The 21,985-nt window shown below is 41.1% G+C and overlaps 2 protein-coding genes across 6 annotated transcripts in view; one reads left to right on the forward strand and one right to left on the reverse strand.

Annotated features, from left to right (window-relative positions):
* HACL1 (2-hydroxyacyl-CoA lyase 1) overlaps positions 1 to 7,267 on the reverse strand; it is a 28,551-nt gene extending 21,284 nt beyond the window's left edge. Inside the window, exons 1-2 of one of the 2 annotated variants that reach the window (XM_042474110.1) lie at positions 7,095 to 7,267; positions 3,373 to 3,477 (exon numbers count right to left, since the gene is read on the reverse strand). In XM_042474110.1, coding sequence (XP_042330044.1) covers positions 3,373 to 3,477; positions 7,095 to 7,247 — 258 coding nt within the window. In that variant the 5' untranslated portion in view covers positions 7,248 to 7,267. Of the gene's footprint in view, positions 1 to 3,372; positions 3,478 to 7,048; positions 7,067 to 7,094 lie in introns of those variants that run through there. The other variant, XM_042474112.1, reaches the window with a different exon arrangement.
* BTD (biotinidase) lies at positions 7,108 to 21,403 on the forward strand. Of its 4 annotated transcripts, XM_042474114.1 has the most exons (6): positions 7,108 to 7,239; positions 13,627 to 13,714; positions 14,356 to 14,519; positions 15,793 to 16,021; positions 18,366 to 18,515; positions 20,153 to 21,403. In XM_042474114.1, exons 4-6 carry the CDS (start codon positions 15,968 to 15,970, stop codon positions 21,320 to 21,322), a joined length of 1,374 nt encoding a protein of 457 aa, XP_042330048.1. In that variant the 5' UTR covers positions 7,108 to 7,239; positions 13,627 to 13,714; positions 14,356 to 14,519; positions 15,793 to 15,967; the 3' UTR covers positions 21,323 to 21,403. The 4 variants fall into 4 exon arrangements, with proteins under 4 accessions (XP_042330048.1, XP_042330050.1, XP_042330047.1 ...); XM_042474116.1 differs by lacking the exon at positions 14,356 to 14,519; XM_042474115.1 differs by lacking the exon at positions 13,627 to 13,714 and having other exon boundaries at positions 7,129 to 7,239.
* The last annotated feature ends 582 nt before the right edge of the window (positions 21,404 to 21,985 follow it).

Below are 21,985 nucleotides of genomic sequence, written 5' to 3' on the forward strand. Positions count from 1 at the left end.
ACACCAACAACCTTTACACAAGTTTACAACAAGCATGCCCTTGGAAAGCAGGGCATCCTTTTCCAGAAGTCAGTACTAATACTATGGCCTGCCTCTTTGGACTACTTACAGGAATATTTTTCCATATGCCACCAGATGGCATCAATGATAAAAGATAAGTGGCAGCATTTGCTTAGTCAGCACTGCTGAGGTAAACCAGAATGATTTAAGGTTTTTTAGCAGCCTTGTTTTATAGGAGAATAAAGGCAATGGATAAAATTTGGGGTGGGGGGAAGGGGCAGATACAGTAGAAAAGTCAGTGGAGAATTTTAGACTTTGCTGCTCAACATGTCAAGGTTGAGGAACATGAGACTGGAGGGAACAAACATCCCCATCCCCTGTTTTAGGCCTCACATGTCCTATTTAGTTTGCAAGCTGTTTCATGGGTAGTTCAAACTGGGCATAATTCAAGAACAGACACATTCCAGATTAGGACCCAAGAGGTTATTAAAATAAGTGGAAATACTAGACTAAGATGGATAAAAAGTATGGACGCTTCTTCTCACACTCTCGCTACCTCAGCATCAATTGCCAGATCAAGGGCTGATGGCGAGACTTTTTTATTTCTATTGGGCCATATCTCTCATATGCAGATGTATGTACCAACTGAGCCTATCTATCATCTGACGAAGTCACAAATAAATCTGGTTTAGTTTCAAATGAGCCACAAGACTCTTTGTTGTTTTTGCTGCAGCAGAACCACAGAGTTACACGGCTCCTTCCTGAAGTTAAACCAGTATTAACAGTAAGCTATAAGGAAAAAAGACTGGCCACGCCAGTGCTGTCATTTATATTCTGGTTACATGCATGTAAGTATTTCAAAATTGCTATTGCCACATTTAACCAGTGGGAGGTACTGCACTGCAATTTCTAAATTTAACTATTTTCTTTAAAAACAAAAACAACCCTCCATTATTTCTTTGTGGTCCATTCCATACTACAGTAAAGGAGCAGAATTCTTCTGTCTGACTCAACATAATTGGCTAAAAGTACATTTGTCCCTGGTTCTCTAACTGCTCTAGAATGCTGTTTTTGAAACTTCAAGGATCTAGAATTAGGCTTCTGCAGATGAAGGTGAAATGCAGAGCAAATTTAGTGATTATGAGGCATTTCTACATCTGCATTCATTTGGATTTATCTATTCTCTAACAAGAATCTATGCACTTTACAAAAAAAATAGCAATCGTATCAGAGCGTACAGCATTTAAATTGTAGCATGGAATCTTTCTCCAAAAAGTTGTCGGGATGGGGATATTGCGTGTGTGTGTGTATGTGGACAAACTACACTTTTTCCTTGGTATGATATGGAAATGGTTAAATTATTTAGGATCATATAGCCAGAGAGCATCAGTGTGGATAGTCACCATGGCACTTAGTGTAGGAGTAAAATATGAGGCATTTATTTAGAATGAACAAGGTGGGTGTGAACGCAGTTTTTACATAATGTCTTTGACAAACAGAAGAGGAAAGGAAAAAGATTACTGCTCAAAACCAGAAGGCAATTTAACCTGACATGTGTTTCCCTTCTCCTTCTGAATAATTAAAAAAAATACATGGCAATGTACAAATGTTTAAACATATCTAGAGTGGGTGTTTCATTAGCAAGCCTCTTTGTAACTCACAAGCACGGTGCCATGGCAACAACACACTGTCAAACCAAATGACATGTGAGAACAACTAAAAGAACTTTCTGGGTACATGCAACCCCACTACTGCTGCTTTTGATTTCAAAAGAGAAATTATAGGCCTGTTTTTTTTTTAATTTGTACTTTTGTTACTGAAAATGTTAACTTGTAACCCAGATGGGAGAAGTGCTGTGACTCAAAATCAAGCCTAGGATTGTAGTCATGCAAAACTTCAGCTAAAGTACACAGTCTGTTCTCAGCTATTTTTATTGTGAGTTGGATAATTCAAGACCTTCAGGTGCTATTAAGTCCGCTCATAACAAGGGTGGGCAACTTACAGACCTCCAGATACTCTTGGGCTGATATTCCCATCATTCCTAGGAACTGCATCCAACATCTGAGTGCTACCAGTTGCCACCTTCCGTCTTTACAATACGCAAAAGCTTATGCAGTACTATTGCCTCTTCAAATAGATATCATAAATTCACATATGGGTAACTTAAAAAGTAGTAGTTGAATGTGGCCAAAGTCAATGAGGTTTCCTTCACTTTATTTCTAATTGTAGGAATAGTAAAGCTTTGGTCTTCCAGATGTTCTACACTACAACTCTCACACTCCTTTACCACTGGCCATGATAACTGGAACTGGTGGGAGAGGTAAATCAAAACTACAGAAGGTCAGAGTTTTGCCTTCGCTGTGCTGTTATTTTCCATGCAAAAAGACACCTTGCTAGTATTTCACCAAAATCAAGATTGCAGAGCCAAGAAACTGCATGTCATGGCTTGAACTAAGATGGTAGTACAGCACGCCCATTCCTTACATGGGGGATTGGTTCCGGACCCCACCCCCTGCGTAAGGCAAACACCGCATATGCTTGAGCCCACTGAAAACAATGGGGCTCGTGCACACAGTGCGGCTCGTGCACACAGTGCAGCGCCATTGCTACTTCTGTCACACGGCTTTCAGCATAAGCTGAAAGCCGTGTATAGTGCGCCCACATATGATGCGGGCGCAGTATACTCATAAGATATTTATAGGCACTGCCAGCTTACATTATAGCTGTTGAAAATTGATTTTAAAAAACTGAGATTATTCTATCTGTGTTGTTAGTCTAGTGCTGACTTTCCAGAGGGCCAAATATAATTTGATCTGTATAAGAGACAAGCAATTTGTGAATTAAATGACTTTTAGGACAGAACAGTTACTGAGCCAACAGGAAGCCTACCATATATACCTGTGAGTAAGTTGAGATTTTTTTGCCCCAAAATGGCCTCCAAAATCTTGGGTAGACTTATACACAGGACAATACGGTACCTCGACCAAGACTCTCCCCAGCCAGGCTGCCTCGGGAAGGGCTGCTTCCATTGGGGAAAGCCCAGCTGGGGACAGGCTGGGGAGGGCAACCGATCGCTTTGCAGCCTCTGCCCAGCTAAGCTTACTCCACGGGGTAAAGTCCAATTGGGGACAGGCTGGGAAGGGTGATTGATCGCCCTGGAGCCTCTCCCCAACCAAGCTGCTTCCTCAGGGGACAGCCTAGCTGGCAAAGGCGATCAATCACCAGCAGCCTCTCCCCAGCTGGGATACCCCCTTAAGTCTGACCTTCTACATATCCACGAGTCATATCAAAATCCAAATATTTGCCCTCGAATTACACATGAGGTTGACTTATAGTTGAGTATATATGGTAATTGGTCCAATGGATACTTACAGCTTGTTCATTCCGCATTCCTATATATTTAATTCCACTTGCTTGAGCAGCAACTGCTACTTCTATCACAGGAATACCAACGATACCAAACATGTATTCCACATTCTGAAACAAAAGTAGAGTTGTCTTTACAAATTATGTATTTTCAATAGGTAAAGCTGAAAAGCCAACAAATGTTATGGTTCAGAGCCAGAATTTATAGAAGAGAAACTTTGAATTGTAATTTGCAACACCAAATCAAGTGGGACTTCTAACAGTTCCAGCTGGAAACCAATGCAGCCGGTATACTTTTCTTTACAATATCATCTCACTTTCTCGTCTCCAGTCACAGGAAAGAAACAATCAGGATAAATATTTATTTTTTAAAAAGATTATATTTAAAAATCTGAGCAACCAAGAATTAGGAATTCCTTTAAAAATGTGATCGTTCTTAGAAATAAACCATTATAATAATAAAATGGATAGTCAGGAACAGTGGCGTTGCCACACTGGGTGTCATCCCATGTGTGTGTGTGGGGGCAACGGGGGTGGGACTTTGGGTGGCTTCCATTGGGCCGAGCTTCTGGAGGCTTACGGTGGGCGGGGCTTCCTGAACAGCGTGTGCTCCCTCTCCCTGTGCCGTCCCCTTGTGTGCCACTCCATCCCCTCACGAGCGTACCAGTCTGCCCCTGGAAAAGGAGGGGATGGTGCATGAGCAATAGACTGCATGGGGGAGCATGTGTGGGAGAACAAAGCAGTGTGTGCATGGAGGCTGCCACAGGGAGAGATAATGCGCACTGGTCTGCATGTGGTGTGTGTGTGGAGAGCGTGTGGGGGGAATTAAGCAGTGTGCATGGAAGACAGAGCATGGGGGATGGCTTGACTGGGTGTCAAGCCAGGGTGGACAGCCCGCCCCCCCCCACACTGCCCCCCAGTGACGCTACTGGTCAGGAACACTCCTGCTGGTTTGTACTGTTTATCAACCTATCATACTGTTTATCAACCTGTCATATTATGCAAACAGTCCACAAACAGGAAGAAATGTGTTTTTTAAATTAGAAAATACAATGGGCCCTTGATATATGGGGCTTGAATATAAGCAAAACTTCATTTTCGCGAGGGGGTCCGGAACGGATCCCCCACGAAAAAGGAGGGGCGATTGTAATGCGAAGAACTAGTTCCTTTTATCTTTCCTGAATTTTTCAGCATACTTCAGTGAAGACTATGGATGAGATCTTTACGAAGGCGAGAAACAGTAATAATAATATAGCAACAAGAACTTTTATTTATAATGCCCTTTCTGTCAGCGCAACTGCTGGGGTCCAACAACCACTGTCAGCAACTCAAACGAGTCCTGGGGTTAAATCAGACCCTTGTAGCAGAGCTGGCAATTTTCAGAAGCCGAAGCGTGGCTCCAAAGTCCAATTTGGGATGACAGCAACTGGATGTCTTCCAGGAACTGCAGCAATGCAGGAACCTCTGGGGACACACAGCAAACCGATGCTATAGCTTCTTCTGATAAACCACCAGAGAAACTAAGTCTCCCAAAGTGCTCTTTATTCACAGTGCTATTATACAAAACTAGATCTCTAAAACTCCAAACCATACCAATCCAACTCCTTCTACAAACCCACAAGCTATCCCTTGCAACCCCTGGGTTTATAGAGTCTCCAGACCATGTGGTCTCCCAAACCCAGTGAGTTCAGGTGTGTAACCATGTCATGTGTCTCCTGTGCAATCCAGACACATGGTTAAATCATCCATGGCTACGTGCACTTGGGCACTGAAGTGTCCTTGAGCCAATGAACTTCAGCTGTGCTGATCAGCCTTGCCACTCTGCTGAATGCTCATGGCCAAACACACACACATCAAGCATTTCCCTGTGTGCTGTGTTGTAACCCTTCAAATCCCGGACACTTTCTACCAAAGGGTGAAACATCAAATACATATAATCAAGGGAAAAGACACATTTCCCAGCTCTTCAGTGGCTTTTTTCTTCTTCTTTTGGTGTGGTGGCCAGAACTAATATAAGTATAAAACCTCATTACAGAATTACTGATATACTCTTGTATTTATATAAGAAACAATGATATCTGGGGGGAAATACTGATCTTATGTAACTTTAGTTAATGTTTGAGAAAAGCCAAGATTTCACAAGAGTTAACCTTTGGTTCTAATCTAGTCTACAAGGACAGAGACAATCCAACTTGCCCTGGAATATCTGTGTGTGCAGAACTGCTTTGTTCACAGTAGTCAAAATGATATGCAATACTATTTGGAACCAGCAGCTGAGACTTCAATACATGTATCCTATTTCCAATCAAAAATATAAATTACATGTTAATGAATTTTAATTCCTTTTAGCATTATAATCAAGATTTTTCTCTCTATGATTCACAACAGGAGAGACCATTGGGCATCTCCCTCATTCGTACCCTGATCTTCACCAACATCTCAGCTACCTTATCAAATGAAGAAAAGACTAAGGTGCAGTTTCCTACACTTTTCCCTATGGTTTTCCTATTATTTTTTAATTATTCAAATCAGTTTATTTTCCTTCTGAGTTTAAATGCGAACCTTCTTGTTCTCTCCTTGCAACTTGTTTTTAATATATCTCTTCTACCTGATCTACCTGAGTTTAAATGCAAACCATATTGTTCTCCTCCTTATATATTTATGTTGAAATCCTTGCAGTTTCTTTTTTATATAGCTCTTCTACCTGCGTTTAAATGCTAACTATCTTGTTCTCCTCCTCATGTGATTATGTTGAAATCTTTACAGCCTGAGGCAGCACCACAGATATGTGATGGCAGAGAAAAGTAGCTGAATCACAAGTACAACAGCGTGTAACACAGGGCTGGGGAACCTTTGCCCAGGGTGACTGGAGATCCTCCTTTTTCCAGAACATGTCCTACATTTCAATCTTCTGTCCAGGAGGAATTCCAGAATGTCATCTATTTTGAGCATGACTAAGGAAGCATGGGTTTATATTTCTATGAGCGTCTTTAGCTTTTATTTTGTAACGCCCTACATTTTTCTTGAATGTCCTACATTTTTGTGGTGCCTTGTCCTCCTTTGTGGTTATGACACCTGGCCACCCTGACTATATCTTCTCCTGAACTATAGCTGCTGAACTACTACAACGGCCAATCTGTCTCATCACTGGCCATGCTAGAGGCAGCTGTTTGGCTCAATGCTAAGGAATTCTGGGGTGTGTAGTTTTGTGAGACACTTAGCCTTTTCTGTCAGGTGCCACAACAAAACTACAAATCCCAGAATTCCACAGCATTGAAGAGATGCCAAACTGGATTAATTCTGCAGTGTGGCAACAGGAGGCTTGGGTTCAAAACAGACTGCAGAAATAATCCAGTTTGAGTCCACTTTAACTGACCTGGCTCAGTGCTAGGGGATTTTGGGAATTGTAGTTTGTTGTGGCACCAGAGCTCTCTAACAGAGAAGGCTAAACGTCTTACAAAACTACAGTTCCCACAATTCCCTAGCATTGAACCAGGGCAGTTAAAGCAGTTTCAAGATGGATTAATTCTGCAGTGTGTTTTGGAGGCCTTAAGAAGCCCAAACCTCCTCCAACTCAGTGTCAAGTCTCCTAGGCCCCAAATATGGACGGCTAACTACTGCAAGAGACTCGACTTTTCTACAAGAGCGACCTTTCCCGCTTGCCGTTGGACTGCGAACACACCATTTCCGGTTACTCCCGGGTTCAAAGGTCACGCAAACGTGCTTACTTGCATCTTCAGGGCCTCCGCGATGATCTGAGCCCCGCTGACGCGCTCCTCTTCCTGCTCTCGCGGGCTTTGCGGAGCCATCGCGCTGACCCTCCTGTTTCCTACTGCGGAAAAGACGCGCTGGAGTCGAACCAACGATGCTGAGGTGAACATGCTTTGACCAATAGGAAAACACTGACGCGTGATTGACGCGTCCCTAGTAAATATGCAAAAAGAGCTGAGAGTTTAACCAATGGCGGGGGAGTGGGCGGGGCTACCGGATGGACAGAGCGCCGCTTTCTAGCGCGGGGGCGGGGACAATGTTGGAACGACGGTTCTGATTGGTCGTAGTCCATCAGCCAATTGGATCGCTCAATACGGCGGTCCCCAAACTGTGCCTTTTAAAGAGACTTTGGACTTCAACTCCCAGAAGCCTCAGCCATGTTGGCTAGTGTGGGAATTCTGGGAGCTGAAGTCCAAAAGCCCTTTAAGGGCACAGTTTGGGGGCCACTGCCCTAATAAGTCAATGAAGCAACGTCTGACTGGCTGTTTAGAAACAATCCAGTTTGAGACCACTTTAACAGCCCTGGCTCAGTGCTAGGGAATCATGGGAATTGTAGTTTATTGCGGCAACAGAGCTCCCTGACAGAGAAAGCGAAATGTCTCAAAAAACTATGGTTCCCAGAATTCCCTAACATTGAGCCAGGGCAGTTAAAGCGGTCTCAGACTGGATTATTTCTGCATTGCAAGTTTGAATGTTGGACGATGACTCTGGAGGCCAGAGTTCGAATCCTTGCTCAGTCGTGCAAAGCCACTGGGGGACCTTGGGCAAAAAGTCACACTCTCTCAGCCTCAGAGGATGGCAATGGCAAACCCCCTCTGAAGAAACTTGCAAAGAAAACCCCATTATAGGTCCACCATAAGTCAAAAACAACCTGAAGGCACACAACAACAAACCAAGGGTGAATCTACATCGTGAAAACCATGCAGTTTGACACCGCTTTGACTGCCACAGGATTTTGGGATCTGTAGTTTTGTGAGGCACCATCATCATAACTCTTTGGCAGAGAAGGCGAAAGGCTTTGTAAAAACTACAAATCCCAGGATTCCTCAAAGTGGAGCTACAGCACTTAAAAAGTGGCGTCGGCCTGCGTCGTTTGCGCAGCGTAGACGCACCCTTCATGGAGCGATAAATGTGCCAAGCAGAGAGGAGTTCCTTCCCAGTGTTTATTACGTAATCACAGTCATGAGATAAATCCAAAGAGCGGAATAGGACTCAGTCCAAAAGGGCATTGTGTTTTCTTACAAAACGTAACCAGAGGATGTTAAAGCACAACCATGTTCAGGAGGAAAGGAAAGATAGTTTTGTGGTCATAGTTGTTCTGTCAAAACAGTACAGTCGCTTATTTTATTATTTCGTTTATTAAAACACTTCTGTCCTTTATTATAGGATCTCAAGAAAGCCGACAGTTCAAAGCAATTCCAAAACGAAACTATAATTTTAATAAGACTTATAGCATTTTGATTCTAGTTTAACTGACATGGTTCCATCCTAGGGTTGCCTGATTGCTTACTGGAGAGGGCTCCCTTCATCTACCTGACCATTAAAGGTATAGGAATCTTCTCTGGTATCGTCTGGCAATCCTATGCTGTTCTTTGGAATCCTGGGATTTGTAGTTTCGTGAAGAACTTAGTACTCTCTGCCAGAAAGCTTTGATGCACAACACTATGTACGTAATTCTAAGTGTTTCACCAAATCCCGATTCCAAAGGATGGAGCCACGACAATGAAAGTGGCATAAAGGTGTTTTATAACAGTGGGATGTGGATACATTAAACCTGTTTTAGTCCTATTGCAATCAATAGGGCTTAGGTTTTGTTGTAGCTGTGTGCCTTCAAGCAGTGGCATCAGTAGGGGAGTGTGGCCCACACCAGGTTACACTCCAGAAGAGGGGTGACACCCCATCGGGCCGTCCTCTCATCGGGGGGAAGGGATGAGCATGCCTGGCATTGGTTTCCTCCGGCAGCGATGGTTTCTTCATGAGGAGGCTGCCACCGCTGCGGGAAGGGAGAAGGGGTGAGTGTGGTCTTTTACCCCCGGCCCCCACACCAGGTGACACCGGGGAGCAGGACGTCACTGCCTTTAAGTCATTTTTGACTTATGGTGACCCTAAGGTGAACCTATCATGGAGTTTTCTTGGCAAGATTTTTCAGAGGGGGGTTACCTTTGTTTTCCTGAGAGAGGCTGAGAGAGTGTGACTTGTGCCAGCCACCCAATGGGTTTTCATGGCTGAATGGGGACTTGAACAAGGTTGTAGCCCAGTGTTCAAACCACTACATCATTGGCTGTGAGACTTAAGTTAGTTTTGTACCAATGCGTTCTGGTAAACGGCTGTACTGCAACCACTCACTCACAAACCACAAAACTGTGTGTTCAGTACCAGCCAGGGGCTCAGGCTCGACTCAGGCTTGCATCCTTCCAAGGTCGCTAAAATGAGTTTCCAGATTGTTTGGGGCAATTCGCTTACACTTTGTAAACCAATTGGAAGTGCTTAAGTGCACTGATAAGCGGTATAGAAATGTACTTGCTATTGTTATTGCTACTAAAGGGCTACAAGAAGGTTATATATATACAGTCCTCAATCTTCATTGTGCATTAAATTCATTCTGTTTAGCCTACCTTTTAAAAAATGTTTGATAACTCTGTACTGAGGAATATCAGCTGTACATATTTTGGTCTAAGAGTGACTTGGCTTGCTCATGGTGGTAGTACCCTGCACTTCTAAAGCATATTTTCAACATGTCAGGATATAGGCTGGTGAGTTATTTGTGTCCTACAGATGCCAGTGTGTGTGATGTTGCTAATTTGGTACCTGCAATGTACATAGTAAATAATCCATTCAGTTTTTCACCCCTCCCCAATATCTCCCTGGCATGCGTTAATCTAATGCTACTCAGCCTGATCCACAGGCCAGTTATAGAAACACAAGTATGGTCTAGGGATTTATATTGAGTCACTAGGACAATTTCCTCTCTGAACTCAGATCTGGGGCAGTTTGTCAGCCATGCTGGGAAGCCAACGTTTTTGACATATTTGTTTCAAGAGAAGGGAGAAAGGAACTAATTAAATTAAAATACCTGCCAACAACTAGATCAAGGAGTGCCGAGTTAATAACACTTAACAGATTTAGCGTGAGGCATAAATAAATGCTGATTTGTTTAATGCGTCTTTACATGCTTTTAGCCTGAAGAACTAGAAAACACACTTTCTTTGATCCTGTATGCTGCATAGTATCTAGGAATTAGTAATCTGTTTTGTAAAGATGGAAGAGAACCATATCTGCTAGCAAATGGAGTCAGGTTTAATTTTGAAATATCACAAAATATATCCTCTTTTTCCAGAATTTTCTATGCTTCATTGGTAGCATTAATTTTTAAATCCCAGAAGTATATACAAAACTAGATCAAATGCAACTGCCCCCTCCCAGTACCATGTCAAACATCAATAAAAAGCTTCCTCCCATATTACTCTTAAACATACAGCTTAATATGTTTTTAAATTACATTTGTAAGACAAAATCTACATCTGTCTATCCAGAAAGTTATAGTCCTATGCCCTCTCCTGACATAGTCTCCATTGTAGTTTTTAAATGTAACTTCATAATAACTTTTGTTGATTTTTTAATTTGTAAAATATTTGACTCATTCCATTCAATAGCATGAAGCACAGCACAAATCAGCATTTGAACTATGTAATATTTCTCTTCCATCATTTAATTAGACTACATCTGTGTAACTAAAAAGTTACCATTATACACCACACAGTGTTATAAAGGGATTGAAGGTACCCATTATTAGGTTATAATGATGAATTACACTGTAGTTTTGGGAGTGACTGAATTAGTTAAGACAATGAAAGCAATTAAGTTACTTCCAAACTCTGGTCCGAGATCAACGAGTTCAGAGGAACTGCAAAATGTATATATTTTCTTATAATGGACTGTATTATGGAAAGGGATCTTGTAGCACCTTTGAGACTACTGTAACTGAATAAAAGCAATTGTAGCACAAGATTTTGTAGATTTAATATTTCTTGACAGATGATGCCAAATGTGTCCCACTTACATATTCCTTTTGCACTGATTTCTGGCTTTCAGAGAGCTGGAAAGCTCATAAGCTGAGAACCAACCTCGCTTATACAAAACCAGTTAGTGCTTTTAATGGAGGGTACATAACAGTGGCATAGATATTAAACAACCATTTGCTTAATGCTGTAGAATTCTGATACTTTTAAAAATATATATATAAGATTTTGTAGAATTAAATTTTGTTTTATATAATTTAAGCAAATTGAACACAAGCCTGTTCACAAATGTTCTAAAGTGTGAGTTTGCACAGCACTGAAAAAACAATTATGCATTCTGTATAAGCGGTTGCAAGAGCCAATGTGGTACAGAGGCTTGAATGTTGGACTATGACTCTGGAAACCAGGGCTCAATTCCCCACTTAGCTGTAAAACCCACTGGGAAGCTTTGGACAAGTCATATAATCTCAGCCTCAGGGCAAGGCAATGGCAAACCTCCTCTGAAGAAATCTTGCCAAGACCACCCCATGATAGGTTTCCCTTAAGGTTGTCACAAATCAGAAATGACTTGAAGGCACACAAAAACAGCAACATAAGCACAGTTATCATAGTACCTGAGGAAACATTCAGTGTTTATTCTAAGTCAGGCTTCTTGTGATCAGTTTTAGTTCAACCAGATGTTATTTTTATCAGTCTACTCCACCATATGTATGTCTATTGCTTGTTTTGGCTGATAAAAGTCAATTGACTGGATGAGGCTGCCAGGAAAAAACTTTAGTGCATTCTCTCCTAAGGAGAGCTGCCCTGGACTGAAAGACTTGTGAAAACCTCCATCCCATCACCAGTGTTCCCTTTTGTCATGGAGATGGTGATGCCTGGGCAGCTTCAGATGTTCTTGACTAGACCCAGACTTTAGACCTAGGTATGGTATTGAAACAGCCATGGATCCAAAACACACTGCAGAAATAATCCAGTTTGAGACTACTTTAACTACCCTGGCTCAATGCTAAAGAATACTGGGAACTGTAGTTTTGGGAGACATTTAGCCTTCCTGTATCAGAGAGCTCTGTGCCACAATAAACTACAATTCCAAGGATTCTCTAGCACTGAGCCAGGGCAGTTAAAGTGGTCTCAAACTGGATTATTTTTGCAGTGTGTTTTGGACCTTAGTTTGCCCTGCTTACAGCTTGTTCCCTGCTGATCCCTCTGAATCTCTCAGCAGCTTTCAATACCAATCACCATGATAATCTATTAGACCAACTGTGGGACGGGTCTAAGGGGTAATATACCACAAGGACCCAACTTCTATTTACCAGGCCATTGCAGGAGAGGCATTATTGGATTCATTTGCTATTAAGATGTGAAGGGCCCATTCTGTTTAATATATGCTTTGATTCTGTGTTCCTGCATGGCAGGGGGGTTGGACTGTTTGGCTGACGTTGTTGTTGATAATTGCCATCAAGTTCACTTTGGCTTATGGCGACTCCTATGAATGAGAGATCTCCAGGTCACCCTGTGCTCAACAGCCATGCTCAAACTCAGGCTGTGGCTGCCTTGACTGAATCTATCCAGCTGTAATGTGCTACTACTGCTTTCTGTACAGTGTTTTGGCCATTCAGAGAAAACTGATGTTAGTGGACTCTTGCCCAGAACTTGTACTTTTCTTGTTCCAGAACAAGTCGCATTAATTTATTATTGATGACTTGTGATGAAATAACCAGCTGTTCTGACTTGGTAGTATTTTGTTCCTGGAATGTATTCAGTATCCAAAACTAGAGAAGCCTGCTGTAATTTTGTGTTTAACCTGCATCATTTTCATATAGTAACAAGCTTCTATAAGATAATAATGATTCAGCAAATACATTGTGCCTTAGAAATGTAGATTTGTATCCCAGGACTGTTTTTAACACTAATCTTCAACATTAGATTTGAAAGTGTGATTGTTGTTCTGTGCCTTCAGTTCATTTCCAACTGATTGCAACCCTGTCAGAGTTTTTGTGGCAAGATTTATTCGGAGGAGAGTTACTACTGTATTGCCTTCTCTGAGACTGAGAGAGGGTGACTTGCCTAAGGCCAGCCAGTAGCGCAATAGGAATACGAACCCTCGTTTTCCACAATACTAGTCCAACATTAAAATCTCCTCACCATAACGGCTCTCATAAGTGACTGTACAACACACATATACAAATGATTGTTGTTTTGTGTCTTCAAGTTATTTCTGACTTATGGTGGACCCTAGGGCAGACCTATCACAGGGTTTTCTTGTCAAGGCTAAGATATTGTGATTTGCCCAAAGCCACCCAGTAGGTTTCCATGGCTGAGTGGGGTTTCAAATCCTGGTCTCCCAACATTCAAACTACTACACCATGCTGGCTCTCACAGAAATTGTAGCATCCACATATTACAAGATAATATTTCTACTCTATAGGCTAAAGTAACCATGCTAGTTTTTATTGCCTTTTATGCACAGGCAAAATATCTGTGTAAAGTATGTTGTAATAGCCACAGAACAGAGAGCACACATGTGAAACAAGATGCAGCAACACAGAGGAACATAGGTAAGAGAGAAATGGGATGCTATATGTTACAAAATAATCTATAAACTGCTTTGCATGTGCAATACTTGGCAAGCTTCATTTTTGGTAAGCTTGTGCAACTCTGCCCTTTGTCCTTTCTATAACAAAGACAGGTCCAGCTCTCTCAAACTGAAATCTTACAAAAACCGTTTGTAAAGGAATGCAGAGGGGATTGTAGAGTTAGAAAGGGACCTATGGGCATTGGGCAAGCAGGAACTATCCAGCTTCTTCTTGAAGATATCCAGAGGAGGAGACCCTGCCATAACATTATTATTATTATTATTATTATTATTATTGCCTGCCTTTTCACTGGGAATCAAGGGAGGTTACAGCATATAAAAACCATCTCTCTAGGCAATTGGTTACACTGCCAAGCCACTGTCACTGTCAAGAAATTCCTTCTAATGATCAATCCAAATCTAACTTAAAACCATGAGACCTAGAGTTCTACCCTCTGGGCCAGCAAAAAACAAGCCAGCACCCTCCTGTTTGTAGCAGGCTTTGAGGTATTTAATGAGTGTGATCATGTCAGCCCATAATCTTCTCTTCCCCAAGCTGAACATGCCAAGCTCCTTCGAGTGTGTGCTGACTTATTTTCTTGTCCCCTATTCTATTTTGCCCAGTGTTCCTGGAATTTTTTGTCCTAAGCACTGAATGCTTATTAAAGCCAGTGGTAACAGGAGAAGCAGGAGATGAGAACACACTGAGATAGTAACTACCTGCACTTCCACCTTGTGTCAAACAACCAAGAAAGCGTTCCCCCCGCGATACAACTACAAACTTGATGGTACAAGAGTTAAAAAATTAAATTAACTATGTAAAAAAGTTATTTCAAAACCGTATAAAATCATTTTTAAAAAATAACAATAAAAATAAAAATTCTTGCTTGTATGTGTGGCTTGAAGTCTCTTGTCGATGTGTTGACCCCATGAATATGACAGCATTTTCGTAGGCTAAGAATACAGAGGAGTTTATCAGACAAGGGAAATTGGAAGTATAATCCAATGGCAATCTGAACGCAATCATGGGGTTTAATGTTATTGCGTGATAGATTACCACACGCAATTTCAGGCAATGGGAAGTCAGCCCGAACGCAATCATGAGGTTTCATGTTATTGCGTGAGAGGTGATCACACACAATTTCGGGCAATGGCAAGCTATTTTTGGGCAGTTCGAACGCAATTCGAATTCATGTAAATTCGCTGAACTAGCGAATTCATGTGAATGCGTTCTGGCCCCACTTTCTTTTCATTCGAAATTAAGAGAAATTCCTCCCGTGTGATAAACTCCTCAGAGCTGGTTTTTCATTGCCTTCTTTTGAAGTATAGCCTACAGCACTGGTATTCCTGCAGTCTTCCATCCAAGTACTAAACAGGCCAGATCCTGCTTAATTGCGAACGTCTATTCAGAGAAAAAGGACATTACCTGCCAACAAAAGTAGAGCAGAGAGCAGGGCCAGCCTAGCCTCTAGGAGGAGAGAGGATTCCACCATCTGGGAGCAGGAACTTTCAAGTGTTCTCATTAGACAGGCCTATGACAATGGTGACTGTGAGAAAGCCCCCCCCCCCTTTGAGGATATTAAGACTTGGGCAGCCTCATATAGGGAGATCCTTTTCCCCAGCAGGACAACTGCATGCTGATTCTGTGCTGTACCCCATCATTAGTATGGACTGAAGTGCCCTGCATGCAGAGGCTGTGGGATGGTGCAGTTGCTGAAGCAGCTCACTGAATCCTCTGATCATGTCAGCTAGTTGCTGCTATGCAGTCTGTTACTGAAAACAGCACAACCCGGTTCAGCCTACACTTCATCACATAGGGTCATTATATGTGAATCTTAATAAGACTTAGCACATAGAAGCATTTCTTTTTGCTAAAAGGATCAGTAGCCTTGTTTAAATTCCGAACACAGGAGGTATCATTTAATGACTGTAATAATATCTTTGTGCATTATACATGGATCTTACTACTTAATAATCACATTTAATATGAGATCATTAGAAGCTTCACACACATTTTATGCCATATTGGTCATGTTCCATTTGCATCTGTTTTCATTCTAGATTCGTGGCAAATGTCACTTTTGGCATCAGCTGTACACTTGTTCTATTCTGTTACCAAGTTCTCTCTGTAGATGTTTACAGAAGGGAACATTTTGTTGCTGCTGTGTATGAACATCATGTCATCCTGAATCCCAACCCAACATCCATCACTGATCGAAAGTCTGCATTAGAGCTGATGAACAAAAACCTAGACATTTATGAAGAGCAAGTAATTGCTGCTGCTAAACAGGTACTAGCAATACTACTAAAGACCCTTGTCACGTAAGAGAAAATTTTTGTTATTATTACAACCTTAGAGTCACTTCTTTATTCTGGCCGGGGCTTCTGCAGGCATTGGGGCATTGCATGAAGCACAATACGGTAGGTGATCATGCCATAAGATAGTCATTAAAGAAACATAGCTTTATTCTGTTTATGCTACAATAGGATATGCTGTTCTGGAACTAATAGGGAAGAACCTCTTGTGGCATCACTTTTAGTTCTTTTGAGGTTAGAATGTGGCAAATTGAGTTGGAGATACTGTATTACTAATTCAATTTGCTGTTTACCTTTTAAACAGAAACGAGCCAAAGAGTCACCATGGTCCTCCCCAAATTTGGAAACAGTATTTAATATTTTTTTGCTTTAAAAAGTGGCCCTAAAGCCTCTACAGCATTCTGACACATATCTGGAAGGAGGCGTTCCTTCTTGGAGAACCAAATAGGTTCTGCCCCAACAAGCAGAAGTGACCAGAGCCCATCTTATCCTAAGAAAAGTGAGAGGCAGAACATCTCAAAATGCAGTAAAGGACATTTTTTTTTGGCCCCAAAGGAGGAAAAAATAAAGATGCTACCCTCAGTGGGATGATGAGGCCTCTCAAACTCTGATAGTAGCCCACCCATTTTAAATATTTTGAGTGACCAATGCTTTCTATAGTTATTACAGGAAAAGTGTGTTCCCAGCTCTGGTCTAAGTGTTCAGTATTAAAGTTCAGGAGGTACACTGTCAGGGACCAGAAATACCATACCCTCCAACATTTCGTAGATGAAAACCAGAAAATGAGTGGCCAAGCAACAACAAAACATAGACAAGATGCAAAGATTATTACTGAGAAAGAACACATAAGCTAGTAGAAGCTGCAACAGTTTCTTTTTGGCTGAGCCTACTGCAAAGGGCAAAATTCTGCCTCCCCTCTGCTGAACTGAGTACAAACTATTTTTGCACTTTGAACTCAGTTTGCAGCAAACGACGTAAGCAGAAGACAAAGAGTGAAAGTGGGAGGAGGAGAGAGAAACTGAGACATTTTAAAAGTAGATGAAGAAGTGGAATCATAAAGAGGTTTAACTGCCTGTGTCAAATCAGGACAGTTGGCAGATATGTAGTACAAGAAATACACTAGAGAGAAAATAGAAGTAGGATTTAGCTTCTTTGGTTGTTGGAAGCAGAAAGTGCTTAAACTTAGGCATCATGGAAGGAATGCTAGGGTGCAGACATATGACTGCCTCCTTTATACTGAATGTTGAGCAGGGCTGTAGAACTAACTAGCAACGCCAGTATGGCATCATAGGAGTTGCAGTCCAACTGTGTCTGGCGGGGATATTGAATCCCTAATGCTAGTGTAGAGGATTGTATGAATCTCAGCACAATAAGCAAACCACCTATATTAGTTAGTAGTGGGCAGTTTAAGTGGATTGGGGAGGAGTCTTGGGCCATCAGCACACTCTGTAAACTGGGTATTATTCCTACTGCCAAACCTACCATGCCACTGTATTTTAAACAACAGAGCGGCAAAAAGCCAATAAACAAGCTACAATAAGTGAAACTCGCTTTAAAAATAAGGTGTGCCATCCCCTATGGGGGGAAACTACTATTACTGGGCTGCATGTTATCCATTCCAACTATACTCAAATGCATTAGTATTCTTCCTAGTCCAGTAAACCTAGTATCTTCCCAGAGCCTTAAAAAGTAGGCTTCTTTTAACAAATACTGAAAATATTATTTCAAGGTGTCTGTCACTCCAGACAATAGGCAAACCTAAATGTTTTTTACTAGAACAGTTTTATTTACTACAAGGAAAGCACCATCACGCAGTGTCAAGTGTTGTTTACACAGACAACCAAAAAGGAAGTTTCTTCTCAAAAAAGTGCCTAATTGTTTGGGAACTGCCTGTTCCCAAACATCATTCTTCCTACCAGTTCTGGCATAAGTCCTATAAGCTTTGGAGCGGCTGCTTCTGCCTAAGTGGATTGCAAATGTTGGCAAAACCAGTATCTAAGAGTGCTTTGATAATTCCCTAATCTGTAAGGTAATAAAGCCACATATGGTTTTACTGTTGGTAATAGTATGTAATGAGTATTACAATCATTGAGGGGGGGATTAAATGGCAGCAATGTAATATTATGTGTAGTTTGACAATTGGCAATTCTTGAATGAAATTAGTACCATCCATGTTGTAAACCACTTCATAGAGACTGCTTAGTTCAGTATGAAGCAGTATAGAGATGTAGCTGCTATTGCTATTTCTTCTTGAAGAGATTACTGTCACCTCTCCCCATTTTTCTTAACGTCTGACAGATGTCTTTGTTTCTTGCCAGGGGGCACAAATAATCATCTTTCCTGAAGATGGAATTCAGGGCTTCAATTTCACCAGAACATCCATTTATCCTTACTTGGAGTTCATTCCATATCCTGACTCTGTGACATGGAATCCATGTAGAGAAGCATACTTGTTCAATGACACTGAGGTATCTGTTACAGTATTCCCCAGGAAGGAAAAATGCAACAGAAACACCGGAGCAAGGAGATACCTCTTGCTTTGGTAGGATTTACAGCAGGGATGGAAATGTGCATCTCCAGATATTGCTGGGCTGTTATCTCACAACATTCCTCACTATTAGCTATGCAGACTAGGATTGCTGGAATTTACAGTTCAACTGTATCTGGAGGGTCAGAGGATTCCCATCCCTGCCTAGAGCAGCATATTTAGAGAACATTGTCAATACTACTAAAGAAAATAAGGAAAAGAGTATTTTTACTAGTGCTGTTTAATTATATTTTACACTCAGTTCCCACTGTAATGCAGGAGTTATCTCTTTTATTTGAAGAATTTACATTTCTATAGCAACTAACATGGCTGTCTAGCTAAATATGCCTCTAAAGATTAATAAATCATACATATGTGCACTTTGACAAATTTAAACCAGGTGTGGGTATCATGTGGCTTTCCCAGATGTTAAATTGTATCTCCCTACATCCCTCACCTTTGGATGTGTTGGTTAAACTTACTGGGGTCTGATGTCCAACATCTGCATCTATAACCATTTATTCTTTAATTTTTATATTAAAAATTTTATCTCCAAATCTTCACTCAAACCCCCTGGTACTAAAGTTTTAAGTCTCAAAACCTATTCTACTTCCTTCCCTGTTTAAACAATTCTCACTTTTATTACTTATAATCCCCAGTACCCAAAAGCATGTTTCAGTTGCTGAATGTTTCTTTTGTTCAAAATGACTAACCTTTTATTTTTCAAAGTGGACAGACATTCTGATTCTCTTTGAGAGGTCTTTATGTTCTTCCCACATACAGTCAGATACTGTATTTTTATAAATACACATCGATTGCTCTATCACACCCATATCACTTACCTGTGTTTGTCTATTACTTCAGGCAGAATCATATATCAATTATATATATACTGGAAACAGTTTTAAATATTTTTCATGAAGTTTACTGCTAGAGGGAGAAATGATAGATAAGCCAACCACTGAAAAGTAAATTGGTTGATATTCAGTAAAGAAATACAGACCTAAAACATGACTTGGGGAATTTTATCTTTTGGGTGCCTCCCCACTACAGCCTTCAATAGGTGCTGAGAACAGCAGGGTCTTCTAACACACCACAGCAAGCTTTCAAGGTATTTCAGGACTACAAACACTGCACCCTCCCCTTATATTGGATTCCACTTTTTTGGTGAGCAGAAGTTCAGCAATAGATAAAGCCCATGGTTTTGAACACTTCAGTATTTCCTTAAGGTTAATATTTTAAGAAAGCTGTTTGGATTCAGTATTAGTTACTTAGAGCACAGCCAGTGAAGGTATGATGAAAATCTCATTGATTATATTGAAGCTGTTGACTGCAATGAGCTAGCTCTTTAAATATGATGAAGTGTGAGTTACATTCATGTAGTGTAGACAGATGGTTCAATATGAATATAATTAGAATTGTGCTGTAATCACTTTGACAAGCTCTGAACCTCTTTTCATAAAGGATAATTTAATGGGGAAAAAAAGTTACGAGTACACATATTATATTTCTATTTAATCTATGAATAGATCTGTCCTTACCTCTACTGCAACAAGGTTCTTTAAACTGTTTTTGTAGGTTCTCCATCGACTCAGCTGTATGGCACTGAAGAACCAACTGTTTTTAGTGGCAAACGTAGGAACGAAGCAGTTCTGCAAACACAGTGATCCCTTCTGCCCACCAGATGGAAGATACCAGTTTAATACCAATGTAGTGTTTAATGACAATGGTACGCTCATAGCAATATACCGAAAACAAAACCTGTACTTTGAATATGCCTTCAATACTCCACCAGAAGTAGATTACACCATTTTTGATACCCCCTTTGCAGGCAAATTTGGAATCTTCACTTGCTTTGATATCCTATTCTATGAACCAGCTGTGTCCCTTATAAAGCAGTACAATGTGAAACAGGTTGTCTATCCTACTGCATGGATGAACCAGTTACCACTTCTGTCGGCTGTAGAATTTCAACGAGCTTTTGCAACGGCTTTTAGCATCAACCTTTTGGCAGCAAATATCCACCATCCTGATTTGGGTATGACAGGCAGTGGCATATATACACCATCAAAATCTTTCGTTTCTTATGATATGGAAAGCATTAACGGTAAGCTTATAGTGGCAGAAATCCCTGTTCTATTAGAGCATGAAACTCAGATGAAAAACTCTGTAATATCTGATAAAATACTGGAGAGTTTTTCACACTACCATATGGACACATTGGTTTGTCACAAGGAAGAGCAAAAAGACTGCAGTGGCATAGCAGAGGGAGCATTCAAAGCAGCTCTGCCCATATTTTACAGTGAAATGATGTATGATAATTTCACTTTAGTACCCATCATGGAAACAGAAGGAAATATCCACATCTGTTCGAATACACTTTGTTGTTATTTAAATTACCAGAGACTGGATTTATCTTATGAACTCTATGCTTTAGGAGTGTTTGATGATCTACACACAGTACATGGAACATACTATGTACAAGCCTGTGTGTTAGTGAAGTGTGGTGGAAGTAACTATAGTACTTGTGGACAAGAAGTTACAAAGGCCACTGGGCTGATAGATTTTCAGCTTCAGGGAAATTTCAGTACTCCTTTTGTCTTTCCTCTGTTATTACGATCTGATGTTACACTAGATTTTGCTGACAATTTAGGATGGAGAAGCAACTATTATGTCATGCAGAAAAAGGGAGGATCTTCTGGCTTAATAACAGCTGGCTTATATGGACGATGGTATGAGAAGGACTAAAACAGAAACGTTTGGTGCAACAAAATCTCAAAATGATTATTCAAAGAATCTAATAAAAGGGGACTACTACTGTATTCTAAAGTATGGATTACTCAAGAGTTCTCATTTCAGCTGTATGTGGGTGAAAAATGACTAGGTTGTTTATTCCATAAGTTCTTTATTAATTGTGGGGTCTCTGGCATCACATGAAGTTTTGGAACAAAGGGCCTTAGGGCAAAGCCATTACATTCCCCTATATTGCTATTTCTTTTCTTTGCCTCAAGCTCAGACAAAAGGAGGGGCTATCTATATTGTACTGGGTTGAGGGCAGTATCTCCAGGAAAATCCTCTGCCCTGACCCTGTATTTGGAGCTGCTTTTTCTTCCCTCTTCCCAGTTGCCAACATTGCTGAATTATCCTGCCCCCCCCAACCCTACTCTTTCCAACAGGGGCTGAGCACATGATTTGCATGTGCTTGTGCACTGAGTACCAGATGAGCTCCAAAAGCAGGGGTGGGAAGAGGCAATGGAATGTACTACCACAACTTAGTGCATTTTATATATAAGGCGCACAGAGGAGCTGCACACATGACTACACTCGCAATGCCAAACGAATTTAATGTACTGGCAATTCAGTTTCCCACCTACAAAGTAGAGATCACAATAGTTGGGATTCTACCAGGAG

Source organism: Sceloporus undulatus, chromosome 6, assembly GCF_019175285.1.
Source record: "Sceloporus undulatus isolate JIND9_A2432 ecotype Alabama chromosome 6, SceUnd_v1.1, whole genome shotgun sequence".
Classification (NCBI taxonomy): Eukaryota; Metazoa; Chordata; class Lepidosauria; order Squamata; family Phrynosomatidae; genus Sceloporus; species Sceloporus undulatus.

Coding starts and splice junctions, on each gene's coding strand:
- BTD (XM_042474113.1), top strand. Junction 16,022..18,365: donor TAATTGCTGCTGCTAAACAG/GTACTAGCAATA, acceptor GTTTCTTGCCAG/GGGGCACAAATAATCATCTT. Junction 18,516..20,152: donor ACTTGTTCAATGACACTGAG/GTATCTGTTACA, acceptor CTGTTTTTGTAG/GTTCTCCATCGACTCAGCTG.